We start from the raw sequence: 15,846 nt of genomic DNA, 5'->3' as shown, positions 1-15,846 counted from the left end.
TATTTGTTATTGAATCATTCAAGAGATTCGTTCAAAAAACAGTGATTCATCCATTAATGAAACAAGCAAAGTACCGGTATTTATTATATTAATATATTGCTATATAATACTAAATAAGATATGTATTAATATTAGGGCTGGGAATCGCTTAAAAAAAAATAACTAATTAATTGCACAATTTGCTGTAATTAATTGCATTTCCTCCAAGCTTGTAATCATCAATAATTAAACTTAGAATCACCGGAAAAAAAGGAACAGAAAATAGCCCTATATTAAAATAATATTAAACATCAATATATCAATGTATTATTATTTTTCAATAATCAATCAACATAATCAATTTAAGATTTTTTTTCAAAATTTTTTTTTTTACTAATTATAAAAATAAACTATAGTCCTAAAAAAGCTATTATTTCCAGAGCATGTGATCAGAGCAGGTCATTTTAAAGGAATAGTTCACCCAAAAATAAAAATTCTGCCATCATTTACTCTTCCTCAAGTTGTTCCAAACCTTTATGACTTTCTTTCTTCTGCTGAACACAAAAGAAGATATTTTGAATAAAGTCGGTAACCAAACGACTGATGGACACCATTATTGACTTCCATAGTAGGAAAAAAAAAATACTATGGAAGTCAATGGGGACCAGCAACTGTTTAATTACCAACCTTCTTTAAAATACCTTTTTTGTGTTTAGCAGAAGAAAGGAAATAATACAGGTTTGGAACAACTTGAGGGAGAGAAAATGACAGAATTTTAATTTTTGGGTGAACTATTCCTTTAACATTGTTGCCCAGCATGACTATACTAGCTCAGCAAACAGAAGTCTACAGAGAAATGTCACCTTATTTGAGCAGACTTTGCTTTTCCAGTGCTTGATCGGTACATGATTTGAGCGTTTGGGCCGTGAAGGACAGAGCAGAACATTTCAAATTAATTGCAAAGATTAACGCGTTAATTCCCCCAGCCCTAATTAATATTAATAAAACATCCTAACTATCAGCATTGGCGTGTTCTACCTCTTTTACTGACGGCTTACAAAATGAAACAGGTAACGTTAGCACAACAACCATTACTTGCACTCGCACAAATTAGCAGTAACTTACTCCTGAATATATTTTTAGGTTACTGTATATATCGACGGATTACATTTTTCACGAGCACATGCGACCAAAATGGTTGTAATTTCGAGCCTAACAACTTTTTCTATGTAGCTACAGTCATCCATAATTTGATCTGGACTTGATGTAGCTAAATCGTACTGATAGCAGGTTACACACAGACACACAACATATTACCTCTGCCTAGTTAATTAGGTAAACCGGAACCGGAAACACTTCACATAACACTGTACTTTCTACATCATTAGAAGAATGGCATCTACGCTAATATTAGCCTGTTTCTCTCTTGTTCCGAGGTCACCGTGGCCACCAGATCCAGTCTGTGTCCAGATCAGAGGGTCACTGCAGTCGCCCGGATCCAGTACGTATCCAGACCAGATGGTGGATCAGCACCTAGAAAGGACCTCTACATCCCTGAAAGACAGCGGAGACCAGGACAACTAGAGCCCCAGATACAGATCCCCTGTAAAGACCTTGTCTCAGAGGAGCACCAGGACAAGACCACAGGAAACAGATGATTCTTCTGCACAATCTGACTTTGCTGCAGTCTGGAATTGAACTACTGGTTTCGTCTGGTCAGAGGAGAACTGACCCCAACTGAGCCTGGTTTCTCCCAAGGTTTTTTTCTCCATTCTGTCACCGATGGAGATTCGGTTCCTTGCCGCTGTCGCCTCTGGCTTGCTTAGTTGGGGTCACTTCATCTACAGCGATATCATTGACTTGATTGCAAATAAATGCACAGACACTATTTAACTGAACAGAGATGACATCACTGAATTCAATGATGAACTGCCTTTAACTATCATTTTGCATTATTGAGACACTGTTTTCCAAATGAATGTTGTTCAGTGCTTTGGCGCAATGTATTTTGTTTAAAGCACTATATAAATAAAGGTGATTGATTGATTGATTGATTAATTATTTTGTATAGTATTTTAAAATGTAATGCCAGTACGCCATATTAAGTTAATTGCCTGCGAGCTTCTCCTCCTGTCTGTACGGTAATGCGACAGAGAGCCGAGTGGTTATGACGCAATCTTTAGCCTATTTTTTACAAAAACGGTTTATACGGGGCCATAATGTAACATAGAAGGTAATGGAGCCCTTTATACATTGTCGTGTATCTTTAGAAATAAATAATGGACAAACGAAGTCTTTAAACGCCTCAGATGTAAAGTTATTCGCCTGTCAAAGTGACGCCAAAATGAATGGGAGTCAATGGGAATGCTAACGCAAGTGAAGTTCTGCTACAAGATGGCAGCCCCCACCCGACTTCAACTTCCGGTCGAGTTCCTTGCCGCCTGGTAATATTTCAGGAAAGAATAACAGATCATTTATCAGTATACACAACAGAGCTGGTTGCAATTTTGTTGGCCTTGGAACGGGTAGAGGAAATGATTTAAATAACTCTGGGAAATATACAAGAAATTATATAATTCATAAAATGTGTTTGGTTTTGCATAAGTTAAAATGCAAAGGATTTAAAAAATCAGGTTTCTCTGGGTACCTGTACATGTTGGAGTGAAAGGGAATGAGGAGGTTGATAAATTTGCAAAACAAACACTGAAACACAATAGAATATTACAGCTGCAAGCAGCGATGAACGGGCCCTCGCACCCGGGCTCACCACCACCCGGTCCCTATAGGAGGAACCGTGAACGTTGGGCCATATGCTTATAAAATAGTGAGTGCACTCCCCCCACCCACAATTCCATCCGGCCCGAGACTAGAACTCACAACCCTTCGATTGGGAGTCCAACCCTCTAACCATTAGGCCACGACTTCCCTTTAGTAAATATTTTTGCCACATTTCCTGGTGCCAACAAGTGGCGTTATGATTATAACTGAATATCGCCATGTAAATGTCTTTAGGCTAGGACTCTTACCAAACATGCAAACTTTCAGGCAGATCAGACATCTCATGTTTAAGTTAGTATGAAATAAGTCATTCCTGTTGCCAGCAGGCGGCGCTATACTTATAATTGAATATTGGACTTTAGTTGTGTTCAGGACAGGACTCTTATAAAACCTGTGAAGTTTGGGTCAGATTGGGAATTGTATGCATGAGTTACAACAACTTCATGTTTCATAATATTAATAGCATCCTTTAGCACATAGTAAGTGTTGTTAGAATGTTTGAAAATATTTCTAGCATGATTAGCACACAATGGCAAATTTTATTGTGTTCCAAATAGTGCATAAAATTGTTAAACATGACACTTGCTGTTGCCAGCAGGTGGCGCGATGACTACAACTGAATACGGGCATGCTGATGTGTTCAGTATGGGACTCTTGTCAAACGTGTTAAGTTTGGGGCAGATCGGATGTTGCTAGCTTGAGTTACAACAACTTCCTTATTCAATGCCATAGTTGCATGCTTTAACACTTAGCTAATGTTGCTAGCATGTATTAGTATGTATCTAGTATGTTGCCAGCCTATTTAACACTTGTTTACACTTTTTAATTTGTTCTTAGAAGTCCATAACAGTGTTAACCTTGTCACTTCCTGTTACCAGCAGGTGGCGCTATGACTATAACTGAATTTGGTCATGGGTGTTTTTTCAGAACAGAACACCTATTACACGTGTGAAGCAGTGGCGGCTACTGGTCTATCAGAGAGGGGAAGCTCATTTTCGGCCTAAATCATAAAATTGTCTATTTATTTAAAAGTAAATTCTGCCCTACGTTCCTTTTCAAGAAAATGGTCTGTGACCCTGTCGTACCAACTAGGAGTCTTTTCAAGTGACGTGACCAGTGTCCTCTCAATGGCCAGCAGAGCTAGGCTGCTTAAACGGCCTTGGCCCATTGTGTTTCGGGTGTAGGACTTGAGTCGCTTTAAACAGGAGAAGCTCCTTTCTACACCTGCAGATGTAGCTCCAATTGTTGCCACTAATGAGAACAGTTTGTAAAGCTGAGGCATTGCACTGTCCAACTCCATGTCTTTAAGGAACACCAAGTAATCACACAGCTTTCCCCTGTTACCCTGCAAGTCCTGATCTGAATACAGGACTTGAAGTCTTCCTGAATCAAAGTGATGGCCATAACTTTTCAGGACACTTTGGAAGGCCTCCTCTGGAAATACCTGTCTCATGTCATCAAATTTCCCTGGATTGACTAATTCTAAGAAGAGCATGCTTTCCAAATTTGAAAAACGTCGAGGAATCTGCTCCAAGATATTATCAAGGATGGCCATGTACAGATTTCTGTATCACACTTGGGGATCCTGCAATTGGGTCAGACGGCGCTTTCTCATGGGCTCATCTCATGGGTCTGATGTGAGATCTGCTGTTTTGGCATAAATGGCTTTGAAAGCCCCCTCTGACCTCTTCTCTTTGACAAATGCAAGAAGAGATTCAATTCTGTTCTTGCAGTAAAGAACATCCATTGCCCTCTGCTGGACAATATCAAAGACCACATCAGTCTCAGAGAAGATTTGTTCATATGTGTACAACATGAACACAAACTCAAAATCCTCCAGTTTCCTCACAAAGCATTTGGCACAATCCAGTGTATCATCATCCATTGTTGTATCCGCAATGATGTTCTCAAATGTCTGTAGGAGGCCATCATAATTGTTTGCCACAGTGCCCACTATCCGTGATGAGAAATTCCATCGAGTAGGAGCGTTTCTGGGCAACCTTGAACAGCCTGCAGACTCCAGAAAAGATGTCCTCTTTGTGGATTTTGAAAAAAATGTGGCAAATCCAGAGAGTGATGCAAAATAAATTCTGCACTCAGGCAAGCATTTAGCCCCCTGTGACAGCACCAGATTCAGTCAGTGTGCATAGCAATGCACAAACATTGCACTGGGGGCTATTGCTTTCACTTTGGCCTGCAGAGCATTGAGATCTGAAGCCATGACAGCAGCCCCATCATAGGTCTGTGCCACAAGCTTGTCCTTAAAATTGTAGCCCTGCATGTTCTCATTTAATATTTAAAAAACGGACTGGGCATCTCGCCCCACCGAAACATCAAAAAATCCAATAAAGCGCTCCTGAATTTTACCTGCAGTATCCACATAGCGAACAATGACAGAGAGTTGGGCACGGCAGGATATATCAGTTGTTTCATCCACCTGCCATCCAAAAAAGGGAGCATCCTGAATTTCATCTCTGATCTGATCAGAAACGGTGGCTGCAAGAGCAGAGATCAAATCATTTTGAATAGTATGGGACATACCATTAAACACAGTTGAGGACTCGAATTGTGTGGACAGGACAGAGTCATATTTAGCTAATGTTTCTGTGAACTCCCTGTAATTCCCCTTGTTGGATGATTCACTACTCTCATCATGTCCCCCTAAATGACAGCTCCTGCCGGCCAAGCAAGGATGTCACATCAATAAGGCGGTTTAGGAAGGCCCTGTTTTGTTTGACTATTTCATTATGTTTAGCCACTTGAATGCGAGCACCTTCATTTATTGCATGCTCAACCCTGATCCTGCCCATGCAACTTAATCTTGCTCATGCACTCACATGTTCATTGCTCTTTTCATGTCATTTATATCCCCGGTCAAAGTTAGACAGATCTCCAAACCCCACCTTTGACCAAACAACACATCCGTGAGATGGTTTCATCAAGAGGCATGGCCAGCAGTACATTTTATTTGTCACAGCACTTCCAGTCAGCCAGCTAACTTTGTCATACCAGGAGAGCTGAAAAGACCTGTTATTTTTCCCTATCTTTTGCACTAAATCAATCGTAGGTGTTGATCTGCCCTGCTGTTTAATTCTAAGTTTTTCCACGTAAGGAACACTTTAAAATGGCTTCGCCAAAATCAGGTCGACAATATTAGCACCGTCTGCCATCATGCGCAGTTTCACTCACGACGCTAGCCTAGCCTACTAACGTTATATGAATGAATGAATGAATGAAGGAATGAATGAATGAACGCTCTAAAAAAATATTAAAGAAATATCAAGCAAATATCAAAGAAATAGGTTGCAGCAGTTTTTATTTCGACTGAACTTGAGAAATCCGTGATGGGACTGAGCCAGGTGGGGGCTGCCATCTTGTAGCAGAACTTCACTTGCGTTAGCATTCCCATTGACTCCCATTCATTTTGGCGTCACTTTGACAGCGAATAATATGTACACATTATGGCCCCGTATAAACCGTTTTTGTATAAAATAGGCTAATGATTGCATCATAACCACTCGTCTCTCTGTCGCATTACCGTACAGACAGGAGGAGAAGCTCACAGGCAATTAACTTAATATGGCATACTGGCGTTACATTTTAAAATACTATACAAAATAATTAATCAGATTACTTACTTCTGCTCACTCACGACAAAGAACTCCCCGCTCAAGCTCGCCGTCTCTGCAAGATTAACGATGGCAGTTTTCACGCACAGCTACTAGAAGATTTACATCAGTCAGACAGGTTGCTGACGTCGTCAAGCTTCGTTTGCGCGTCAGAAATGGAAGTACTAAAAAACGCTAAAAATGGGCTTCACTTTTCTCAATTGAGTTCCAATGGGGTCGCTGTGTCCATTTCTTGTACTGTCTATGGACTGAGCGCGAATAGCTTCAGTGATTCCTTATAGTACAGAATCGCTGTCAGTCAAAAGGAGATGCAGTCTTTCGACAGACCCTCCAATCATCACGCAGAACCTCGGAGTCCGGGCCAGCCCACTCCCCATTCACCCCCAGAGACGCTGAGCGTCCGTGTTTCGAGGTGCTGAAAAAAAACGTTCAAAGCAGCCCCATTGAAGTCAATGGACGCTGGGCTTCAATAGGGAAATGCACTGTGACGCTGCGGGAATGTATGAGAAGGAAATCGAGTCAGCCGACCTGCTATATGTAACTGATTCTGAACGAACTCGTCTTTGAGATGAATGTTTTCTAACGCATTTTTAGTCAATAAAATGTTAATACAATAGAACATATTTGACCATTATTTTTGTGACATTATAAGGGAAGCCGAGCTTCCTTTGCAGTCTTAAAGAAATCGCCACTGGTGTGAAGTTTGGGGAAGATCGGACATTGCTTGCCTGAGTTACAGCAACTTCCTTTTTCACTACATTAGTAGCATGCTTTAGCACTTAGCTAAGTGTTGCTAGCATGTATTAATATGTATCTAGTATGTTGCAAGCCTATTTAACACTTGCTGATGCTTTTTAATGTTCCAAGGATTCCATAACAGTGTTAACCTTGTCAACTTCCTGTTACCAGCAGGTGGCGCTATGACTATAACTGAATTTGGTCATGGTTGTTTGTTCAGGACAGAACACCTATCAAACGTGTGAAGTTTGGTGAAGATCGGACATTGCATGCCTGAGTTACAGCAACTTCCTGTTTCACGGCGAAACATCAAACTTTGTCTGGTCACCAGGGACACACCCCTTGACGAAAACTCAAAACCTTCGCAATTTAACATCACAAAGGTCTTATGATGACCCTCACCAAATTTTAAGATAATCCGATTAAAACTGTAGGAGGAGTTCGTCAAAGTACGAGGCATGGAAATGGAAAAAACTGCACAAAAATCATACAGGAAATTCAAAATAACTTACTTCCTGTTGGGTTTTGGATTATGTACCAAGATACTTTTTTGTAGGTAATGGTGTGTTACATGTGTGTACCGATTTTCATAAATGTACGTGAAACACAGCTCGAGGCGCACTCCGTTGAAATTTAACAGGTGACGCTATCGGGCCATTTTGCCACACCCACTTCTGAAACCTATATCAGATGTAAATTTTCACCAGTCCTGATGCGTGTGCAAAGTTTCGTGAGTTTTGGAGCATGTTTAGGCCTTTAAAAATGCGCTTCATTACGGAGAAGAAGAAGAAGAAGAAGAAACGGAGCAATTCCAATAGGGTCCTCGCACTGCAGTGCTCGGGCCCTAATTACAAGTTCCATATAGTGAATCTGAAGCTAAAACATTCATTAAAGCATATGCAAGATCAAAATGGCAGGACCCTGCAAACACGTCCACTTGGGGCCCACATGGGCCTCACTTGGGCTAGTTGGGCTTTGGCTGGGCATGGGCTCAGAGTGGGCTTTGTTGTTGGGCCCCACATGGGCAGTAGATGGGCTAAACTCAGTGGGCTCCAGCTAGGGCTCCACAAGATATTATGTTTTTATATATATATTCAAAATTAATTATGTCAGACATGGATGCTTTTTTTTAACAATAGCCACTAGGCTAGGGTCACTTTTTATATGAATATTATTAGACTATTAAGCTATTTAGAAGCCATAGCAATTTAATAGTGGTCTGAAGCACTATACAACTTTCAACAGACAAGTTTGCCACAGCAGGTTGCACAAAATGTTCAAACCTAAGCAGTGCGCATTGTGTGCAGCGCACATCCGGAAAGCTCCACCCCCATCACTGAGCGAAAGAAGTTTGCCCAGCAACAATTTTGCCGCCTTGAGTCTGCTGTCCGTTAAGGATCCATTACGGTGTCGACTGGACAAAAGACAGGTAAGACTCTGCTTCAATGTATAATAAACAGGGGATGATTTTACAGTATGATGTATGTTAACCAAAAGCTTTTTTGGAAAGTATTAGTTAAGAGGCCAGGGACTAGCTTTTCGCAAATGTAAACAATTAAACCTGGTTAAGCATGCGTTGAACAGACGAGTTTAATTTATCAAGTAAATATCATGCATAGCTTATTTTGAGTGGTTGATTTGAATATATTGTTTAGAAGGATTTGATTGCGAACTTGTTAGCAAGGCAGTCGAACAGGCAGTTAGCAAGCTGTTTAAAAAAAACCCTCTAAAATGTTCAATTCTCCGCTTTTACCATCTGGTGGCATTTTAATGTTTGCACTTGTTGCATTTACAGTTAAAGCAAAAACACTGATGAAAGTACATTTGATTGTCAGCAATGTTTTATCGGCTAGTGTTGTGCCAAGGCACTCATTGCCGCCTGGATTTGCATCCCATGGCCGCGGGAGCACGCAGAGAAGCGGAGTTTAACTGCTGCACTATGAATTCACCTCTTAAATGGAACAAATAGCGACGTGGAAGGGTTTTCCATAGTAATAAGGGACTCATTTATCTAAATAAATATGTTTATTTGTCTGTTACATTAAGGCGACGTGTGAATTGTTTAATGCGTCGTTTAATATTGTGGATTAATCTACAGTGTTTTCCTAAGTTCCATATTGCCATGCACTTTAGCTACAAAGGCCGACTGATACAGGGGTTTTCCTACATTTTTTCGCGGCCGCCATAGCAAAAACATTTGTCCCGCCATTTGATCGGTGAATGCCTGCTGGGCGAAAATAAGAACGAGCAGAGAGAGAGAGAGAGAGCCACGCCCGGCCGCGAGCGCACACTCTCACCGTCTTCAAACACGATCGAGCAGAGAGAGAGCCCCGCCTGGCCGCGCGCGCGCACACTCTTGCGGTCTTCAAACAGCACGAGCGCTGTCTGGCTCTCTCTCCCTCGCGCATATTAATCGAAATCAATTGAAACACGATAGTAAAGGGTTCGGCCTTAACAGAGAGATAAATGCTATCTTTCAAATAGTTTACTTATCAAATTGAAGGCTACTAAGAACAGATGGTAGAATCAGCCACATTAATACCAGCTTACCAAACTATATGATTTGCAATTGTACTCTAGAGTTTGTCATTCCCGATCCCCTGTAATCATAGCTAAAAACTAAAATGTTTTTTTTTATTTTCTATTTTTTTAATATAGAATAATGGAGTGTTCAGAAAGAACTAAAAGGAGGAAAATATCAGCGAAAGTGGAGGAACATTTGCGTCTCCTTGAAAAGGAGTCTATGATTGATTTGTTGGCACATGACTCTGAAAACGAATACCAACGGGATGATTTGTTAGAGCATACTGAAAGCGAAGATTCCATGGACACTTTCTACGATGCTTGTGATCAGAACTGTTTTGAGAATTCATCAATTGATTTAGAAGATGAAAATTCCTCAGATTCTTTTTATGATTTTAACAGTTCCTCATTTGATGATTTGGATTCTGAAAACTGGGTTCCAGGTGATATGCCTGGTTGTGATAGTGACTGTGATTTGCATGGAGATGTGTGTTCTGACTTGGAAGATGACAATGATGATGATTCGCATGGGATTGCAGAGTGGGCTGCAGAATTCAACATACCACAAACAGCACTGTCTGCACTTCTTAAAATCCTAAGGAGAAAGGGTCTTGATATCCCAATGGATGGCAGAACTCTTATGTCAACTGACAGATCTTGCAATGTGGCTAATATGGCTGGGGGGTCCTACTACCACTTTGGAATCGAAAATGCTCTCATAGCTGAACTAACATCTTTAGGACATTTAGCAAATGTGACTGATACTCTCACACTTCGAATTAACATCGATGGATTGCCCTTATTCCGTAGCTCCAGTTTGAGTCTGTGGCCTATTCTGGGTATGATTAAGGAAATTCCAGAGTGTAGTGTCTTTGTAATTGGAGTGTACTCTGGTGTGTCCAAACCCGCAAATGTGCAAGAGTATTTACAAGAATTCATTGTAGATATGAAAGCAATTTCTCAGAGTGGTATTGTGTACAATGGTGTACATTTCAGGGTACCATTACCTGATGCTTTTATTTGTGATGCACCTGCTCGTGCCTTTCTTAAATGCTCCAAAGGCCATACGGGCTATTATGGGTGTGAGAGGTGCACTCAAAAAGGCCAGTACATTAATGGGAAGGTGGCTTATCCTGAAATATCAGCAGAGCTCAGGACAGATGAGCAATTTGGCAGGCAAGGCTATCAACAGCACCAACTGTCAGCCTCCCCCCTAAATGACCTGGGTATAGGTTTAGTTACCAGTTTTGTGTTAGATTATATGCACCTTGTCTGCTTGGGGGCAATGCGTAAGTTAATATTTCTTTGGTTGAAGGGGCCGCTGAAATGCAGGCAATCTATGAAGTTTTTTGTTGTAATGTCAGCATATATGGTTTCTATCAGGCAATATCTACCTAGCAATTTTGCAAGGAAACCACGATCCTTGTTTGAATTCAGCACATGGAAAGCTACAGAGCTTCGGCAATTTTTACTTTACACTGGGCCTGTTGTTCTCCTCAATAATATACCCAGTATAATGTACAGAAACTTTTTACTTCTATCAGTATCTATGAGAATACTTCTGAGTCCGGCCTTATGTTCTCCTGACAATTGTGACTATGCTGAGGAGATTTTGAAACTCTTTGTAACAGATTTTGCTGCAATTTATGGTGCTGAATTTGTCAGCTATAACATGCATTCATTGATCCACCTAGCTCAAGATGCACGAAATTTCGGCCCGTTAGATAGTGTTTCAGCTTTTCCCTTTGAGACATTTTTAGGTAAACTGAAAAAACTTGTCCGTCGGCCTCAAAACCCTGTCCAACAACTCGTCAGGCGAATCCATGAGAAGCAGAAAGTGGCAAGCCAAAAGACCACATCAGTTTTCAGCCCACTTAAACAGCTCCACTTTTCTGGACCATTGATTAATTCAATTGCAACATGGGAACAATACAGGCGTTACAATGATGGACAGACACTGATCTCCTCCTCTCGTGGCGATGACTGTTTTTCTGTAGGGGGAAGGATTCTTATTGTGCGGAACATTTTGTCACATTCTGGAATTGTTAAAGTCCTGTGTAATTTCTTTGAAACTGCCAAATCCTTTTTCACCTATCCAATGGACTCATCATGTCTTGGAATTCTTTTTGTTTTTAATTTATCTGAAGACTTGCAGCTGTTACCTGTGGAGGAGTTAAAAACAAAAATGGTGTTATTGCCACTCAAGACTGGATACGTGGCATTGCCACTCCTGCACTAGTGTGCTATTTATTATTATTTTTTATTGTTTGTTTTAATTTTTTTTTGTATGTATTTGTTTTTCTTTAAGCATGTTACCTTTCGCGATAGTTGAATTTATAAATAGTGGAGGATTGGCAGTTATACCGACCAAGTGGTTTATCGGGCCTGAGGAGGATGAATGCTACTGGCCACCAGCAAGGATGAACATGGCAAAGGCGGTCATAGAGCAACAGGACCCTCACACTGACTGGGCGACATACAAGTTGACTGTCAAGAGAAAAGTCGGTAAGGTGTCCATTTGTACGAGATTATCTGACATGATGAGTTCACTGTTGGTTCAGTTTAAATTAGCTCTGAATGAAACTAATTGCCACTCATTTGTCTGTCTCCCAAAGCAACGTATGAAATTGCCCGCACAAAATTAGTCGAGTATGAACAGAACACAGATGTACCAACCGAATCTGATTCTACAGAGAATATGGGAAGGGGGAGGCGCAAAAAGAGGTGAGGGTATTTGAACTACTACTACTAAATGGATGATGAAAATTTGAATTTCCCAATGACACAGGAAGGACAAGTTTTGTGGGAGTTTTGTTAAGTGTACCGTATTTTCCGGACTATAAGTCACACTTTTTTTCATAGTTTGGCTGGTCCTGCAACTTATAGTCAGGTGTGACTTATCAAAATTAATTTGACATGAACCGAGAGAAAACATTACCGTCTACAGCCGCGAGAGGGTGCTCTATGCTGCTCAGTGCTCCTGTAGCATACCACTGAAAACATTTACTGAAAACAACTGAAATCTGTTAACTGAAATATTAACTTAAAGACAACTGAAAAAGACTGAATGCAAACAAAATGCCCCCAAAAGAAAATCCTATTCTGCAGATTACAAACTGCAGGTAGATAAATATGCAGCCGATCTGATAGGTGACAGGAGCACTGAGCAGCATAGAGCGCCCTCTTGCGGCTGTAGACAGTATTGTTTTCTCTTGGTTCTTGGTTCTAAATCAATGCGACTTATAGCCCAGTGCGACTTATATGTTTTTTTCCTCGTCATGAAATATTTTTGGACTGATGCGACTTATACTTAGGTGCAACTAATAGTCCCGAAAAATACGGTATTTGGCTCAAAGCTGTCAAAACTAGGGAGGTAGACAACAGATATACAATTAACCAATAATAAAATTAAATGTAATCAATTAATAAAAGTAACAATCACATGTTTAGAGGGTTAAAAGAGATGTATACAAATGGATGTGTGCATGCCTGAAGGTGGAATGGGGTGTTGGAACAGATGCTAAGGATCCATGTGAGTGTCTCTCTGGTACCCAGAGTGTTGTCATACTGTATATAGATCAGTCATGGAAATTCTCTGGTGGAAATGTGTACGAACCCTATGTTTAGTGGTATCATCTGTTGTCCAAAATGTATATATATATTTTTTTAACCAACTGTTTTTTAAAGTGCTTTAACTCATTGATGTGCTTGTATATTATAAATTTCTAGACGAGTGATTTTGTCCAGTGACGATGAGGATGATGTGAATTGGTCCGGCAGCCAAATCAGGCCTACACCTCCATCCACCCTCAGGTAATCACCTCCATACTGTAAATTTTTTTACCATTTAGGTGATGATCATTTCCTTTGGTTGGGTGGTTTGATTCTTGGCTTTTTTTGTGCGAGTTTGGGGTCTTTGAACAGTGTTTAGCAAAACACATAATTTGTTGCGTAGAAAGAAACCAAGATGATCAAGTTTTCAGCCTCATAAACTAGAATAAATCACTAATCTTATTTCTGACAAAAAAGATTAGAACATCTGAACCTGTTTATTCTTAATAAGAACTTTTGTTTCGAATAGACACAAGATGTTGAATTGCCTCAACTTCAAAAGATTTGTTACAGAATAGTGGCACATCTCCAGAAAACAAATAATGTCAAGTTGACTCAACTAATTGACTCAACTTTTAACTCAACTTTTTTTTTTTCTATCACAGACAACTTATTTTCAGTTCGTACTGTTATTTACAAAAGTTGAGTCAAAAAGAAAAAGCTAGGAGAAATTAGTACTAAGATTTTTTTTGTTGTTGTACGAGATTTTTACAGTGTTGATTTTTGTATGGTGCATCCACCCTCAGGTCTGTGCTGACACCTCCACCACCTCCATCCACCCTCAGGTCTGTGCTGACACCTCCACCGCCTCCATCCACCCTCAGTTCTTCACCATCATCTGCTAGGCCGACACTTCCACCACCTCTGGGTAACCTGAGATGGCCTGATGTTTCAACCCATCACCACGTCACCACGTCACCAGAAACCTCTCAAAGACAAATCAGGGGCAACATGTTTGTTCGCATCTTAACACTGATTGAGGAGATGAAAGAGACACAAAAAATCCAGGGGAGGATGTTACAAACGCTTCTACAACAGCGTGGCAACATCGGCACCACCTTCTCTTCTACCCCCGAGGGTTTCCCCCTAAAGACAGTTCGGGATGTGGAAATCATGGAAGAAAAACTGGCAAACCCAAACTTCATGTCCGAACTGGTATGCATGTTAAGTCTAGGGTAGTGCAACTCAATTAAATTTTATTGGGGGGCTTGCAGTGAATTTGATCTGAAACTTCCCAAGTGTGCTCACAACTTTTTGACAAGTTTTAGATAATTAGTTTATTAAATTAATAAAGAGACAAAAAATACCTTGAGATATGTTTGGTAATTGTATCTGAATGAATTTAAAGTTAATTTGCTATATTTGAGATCAATATATTTGTTTTCCTTCATTTTAATTAACACTAACTTTATTCTCATCTGAATTATAAATACTTTATTTCTGTATAAAATAATACTACCATTAAAAACATTTTATTTTTATTTTTTAATCAATGTAGTGATGCCCCTACCATTTCGATTCAATACGAATACATGTACCGTTCCACGCCTAGCTCACACCCATGCTTCTGGCAGTTCTTTCATGTTGAGTGGTTTACTCCAGTGAGCAATATACTGTAGATAAATTTGCTTTGTATTGCCTTTGTTCCCCCTCAGGTTGCAGCTGTGACTGACATAGGAGGGGGGACTGTTGACGAGGCCACAAAAAGGATGATGACTTTTCTCCTAGACCATGGCCTATCCAGGCAGTATAACTTTGTGGGCCGAAATTGGAAGAGAGAGTTCAAGGCCTTAAAACTGTATGAAGTAATATATGGTAGGTGTGCATGTGGATAATGTTTAAGTTGTACATATAATAGAAAGGTGTCACAATACCCTAACGTTATAAACATGTCAATTTTAAATATTGTGAATGAAGCGTTTGTTGTCCTGGCTGAGCAGTGTGTTCGCACATGTCTCTCAGTTGCTTAGCTTGTGTGTTCAAGAGTGTTATTTCTAATAATAATCTTAATTTATATAGCTCTTTTTTTAACATAGTTGTCTACAGTCCTGGCTGAGTGTTGTGTTGGCACATATGAATTAAGTCACCGTTATATTTGTTTCTTGAAGGAGGCTTAAAGAAAAACGCCATGACCAGCCAAATCACCCGTAAAGATGCCGAGAAGGCGGTCTCCAAGTGGCTCATTGGTGCTAGGGACCGGGGGGGTAATAGACAGGCCCGACAGTCAACCCCTCAACAAGGACTTCAGGCTTCAGGCTCGTTTGAGGTGGAAAGAAACTAATTCTGTTTGTGACAGTGAGGGAACACTGTGCAAAAGCATGTTGTCATAAATTTTACTTAAATAAAATGTAATTAATTCTATTACTGGTATCCTTGTTATTTTAGCTTGTTTAACCCAAGGTGTTCGGGTCTGTGAGACCCATTTTCAATGTTTGCTAAAAGAAAAAGTTACGCTATTTATTAACTGTGTCCTCCTCCTAACTGGGCCTGCTGTGTCTTGTCTGTGTGCGCGAATGTTTTTTTTTCTGCACCTGCTATTCACACACAAAGTAACAAAATTTTTACATTTCAAGCACTTTCACCTGTT

The 15,846-nt window shown here is 40.3% G+C and overlaps 1 protein-coding gene across 3 annotated transcripts; it reads left to right on the top strand.

Moving 5' to 3' along the window:
• Window positions 1-8,050: 8,050 nt before the first annotated feature.
• LOC113067408 (uncharacterized) lies at window positions 8,051-15,620 on the top strand. 3 transcript variants are annotated; one of them, XM_026239800.1, is made up of 7 exons: window positions 8,051-8,553; window positions 11,956-12,152; window positions 12,263-12,371; window positions 13,377-13,460; window positions 14,006-14,414; window positions 14,915-15,074; window positions 15,368-15,620. In XM_026239800.1, the coding sequence occupies exons 2-7, from the start codon at window positions 11,957-11,959 to the stop codon at window positions 15,538-15,540; spliced, it is 1,131 nt and encodes a 376-aa protein (XP_026095585.1). In that variant the 5' UTR covers window positions 8,051-8,553; window position 11,956; the 3' UTR covers window positions 15,541-15,620. The 3 variants fall into 3 exon arrangements, 2 of the variants coding, with proteins under 2 accessions (XP_026095585.1, XP_026095586.1); XM_026239801.1 differs by lacking the exon at window positions 8,051-8,553 and having other exon boundaries at window positions 11,208-12,152; window positions 14,045-14,414; XR_003279341.1 differs by lacking the exons at window positions 8,051-8,553; window positions 13,377-13,460; window positions 14,006-14,414; window positions 14,915-15,074; window positions 15,368-15,620 and having other exon boundaries at window positions 10,325-12,152.
• Window positions 15,621-15,846: the final 226 nt, after the last annotated feature.

Source organism: Carassius auratus, linkage group LG28B (genome assembly GCF_003368295.1).
Source record: "Carassius auratus strain Wakin linkage group LG28B, ASM336829v1, whole genome shotgun sequence".
Classification (NCBI taxonomy): domain Eukaryota; kingdom Metazoa; phylum Chordata; class Actinopteri; order Cypriniformes; family Cyprinidae; genus Carassius; species Carassius auratus.
The sequence above is the reverse complement of the archived record's forward strand: the minus strand, read 5'-3'. Positions and strand labels throughout refer to the sequence as shown.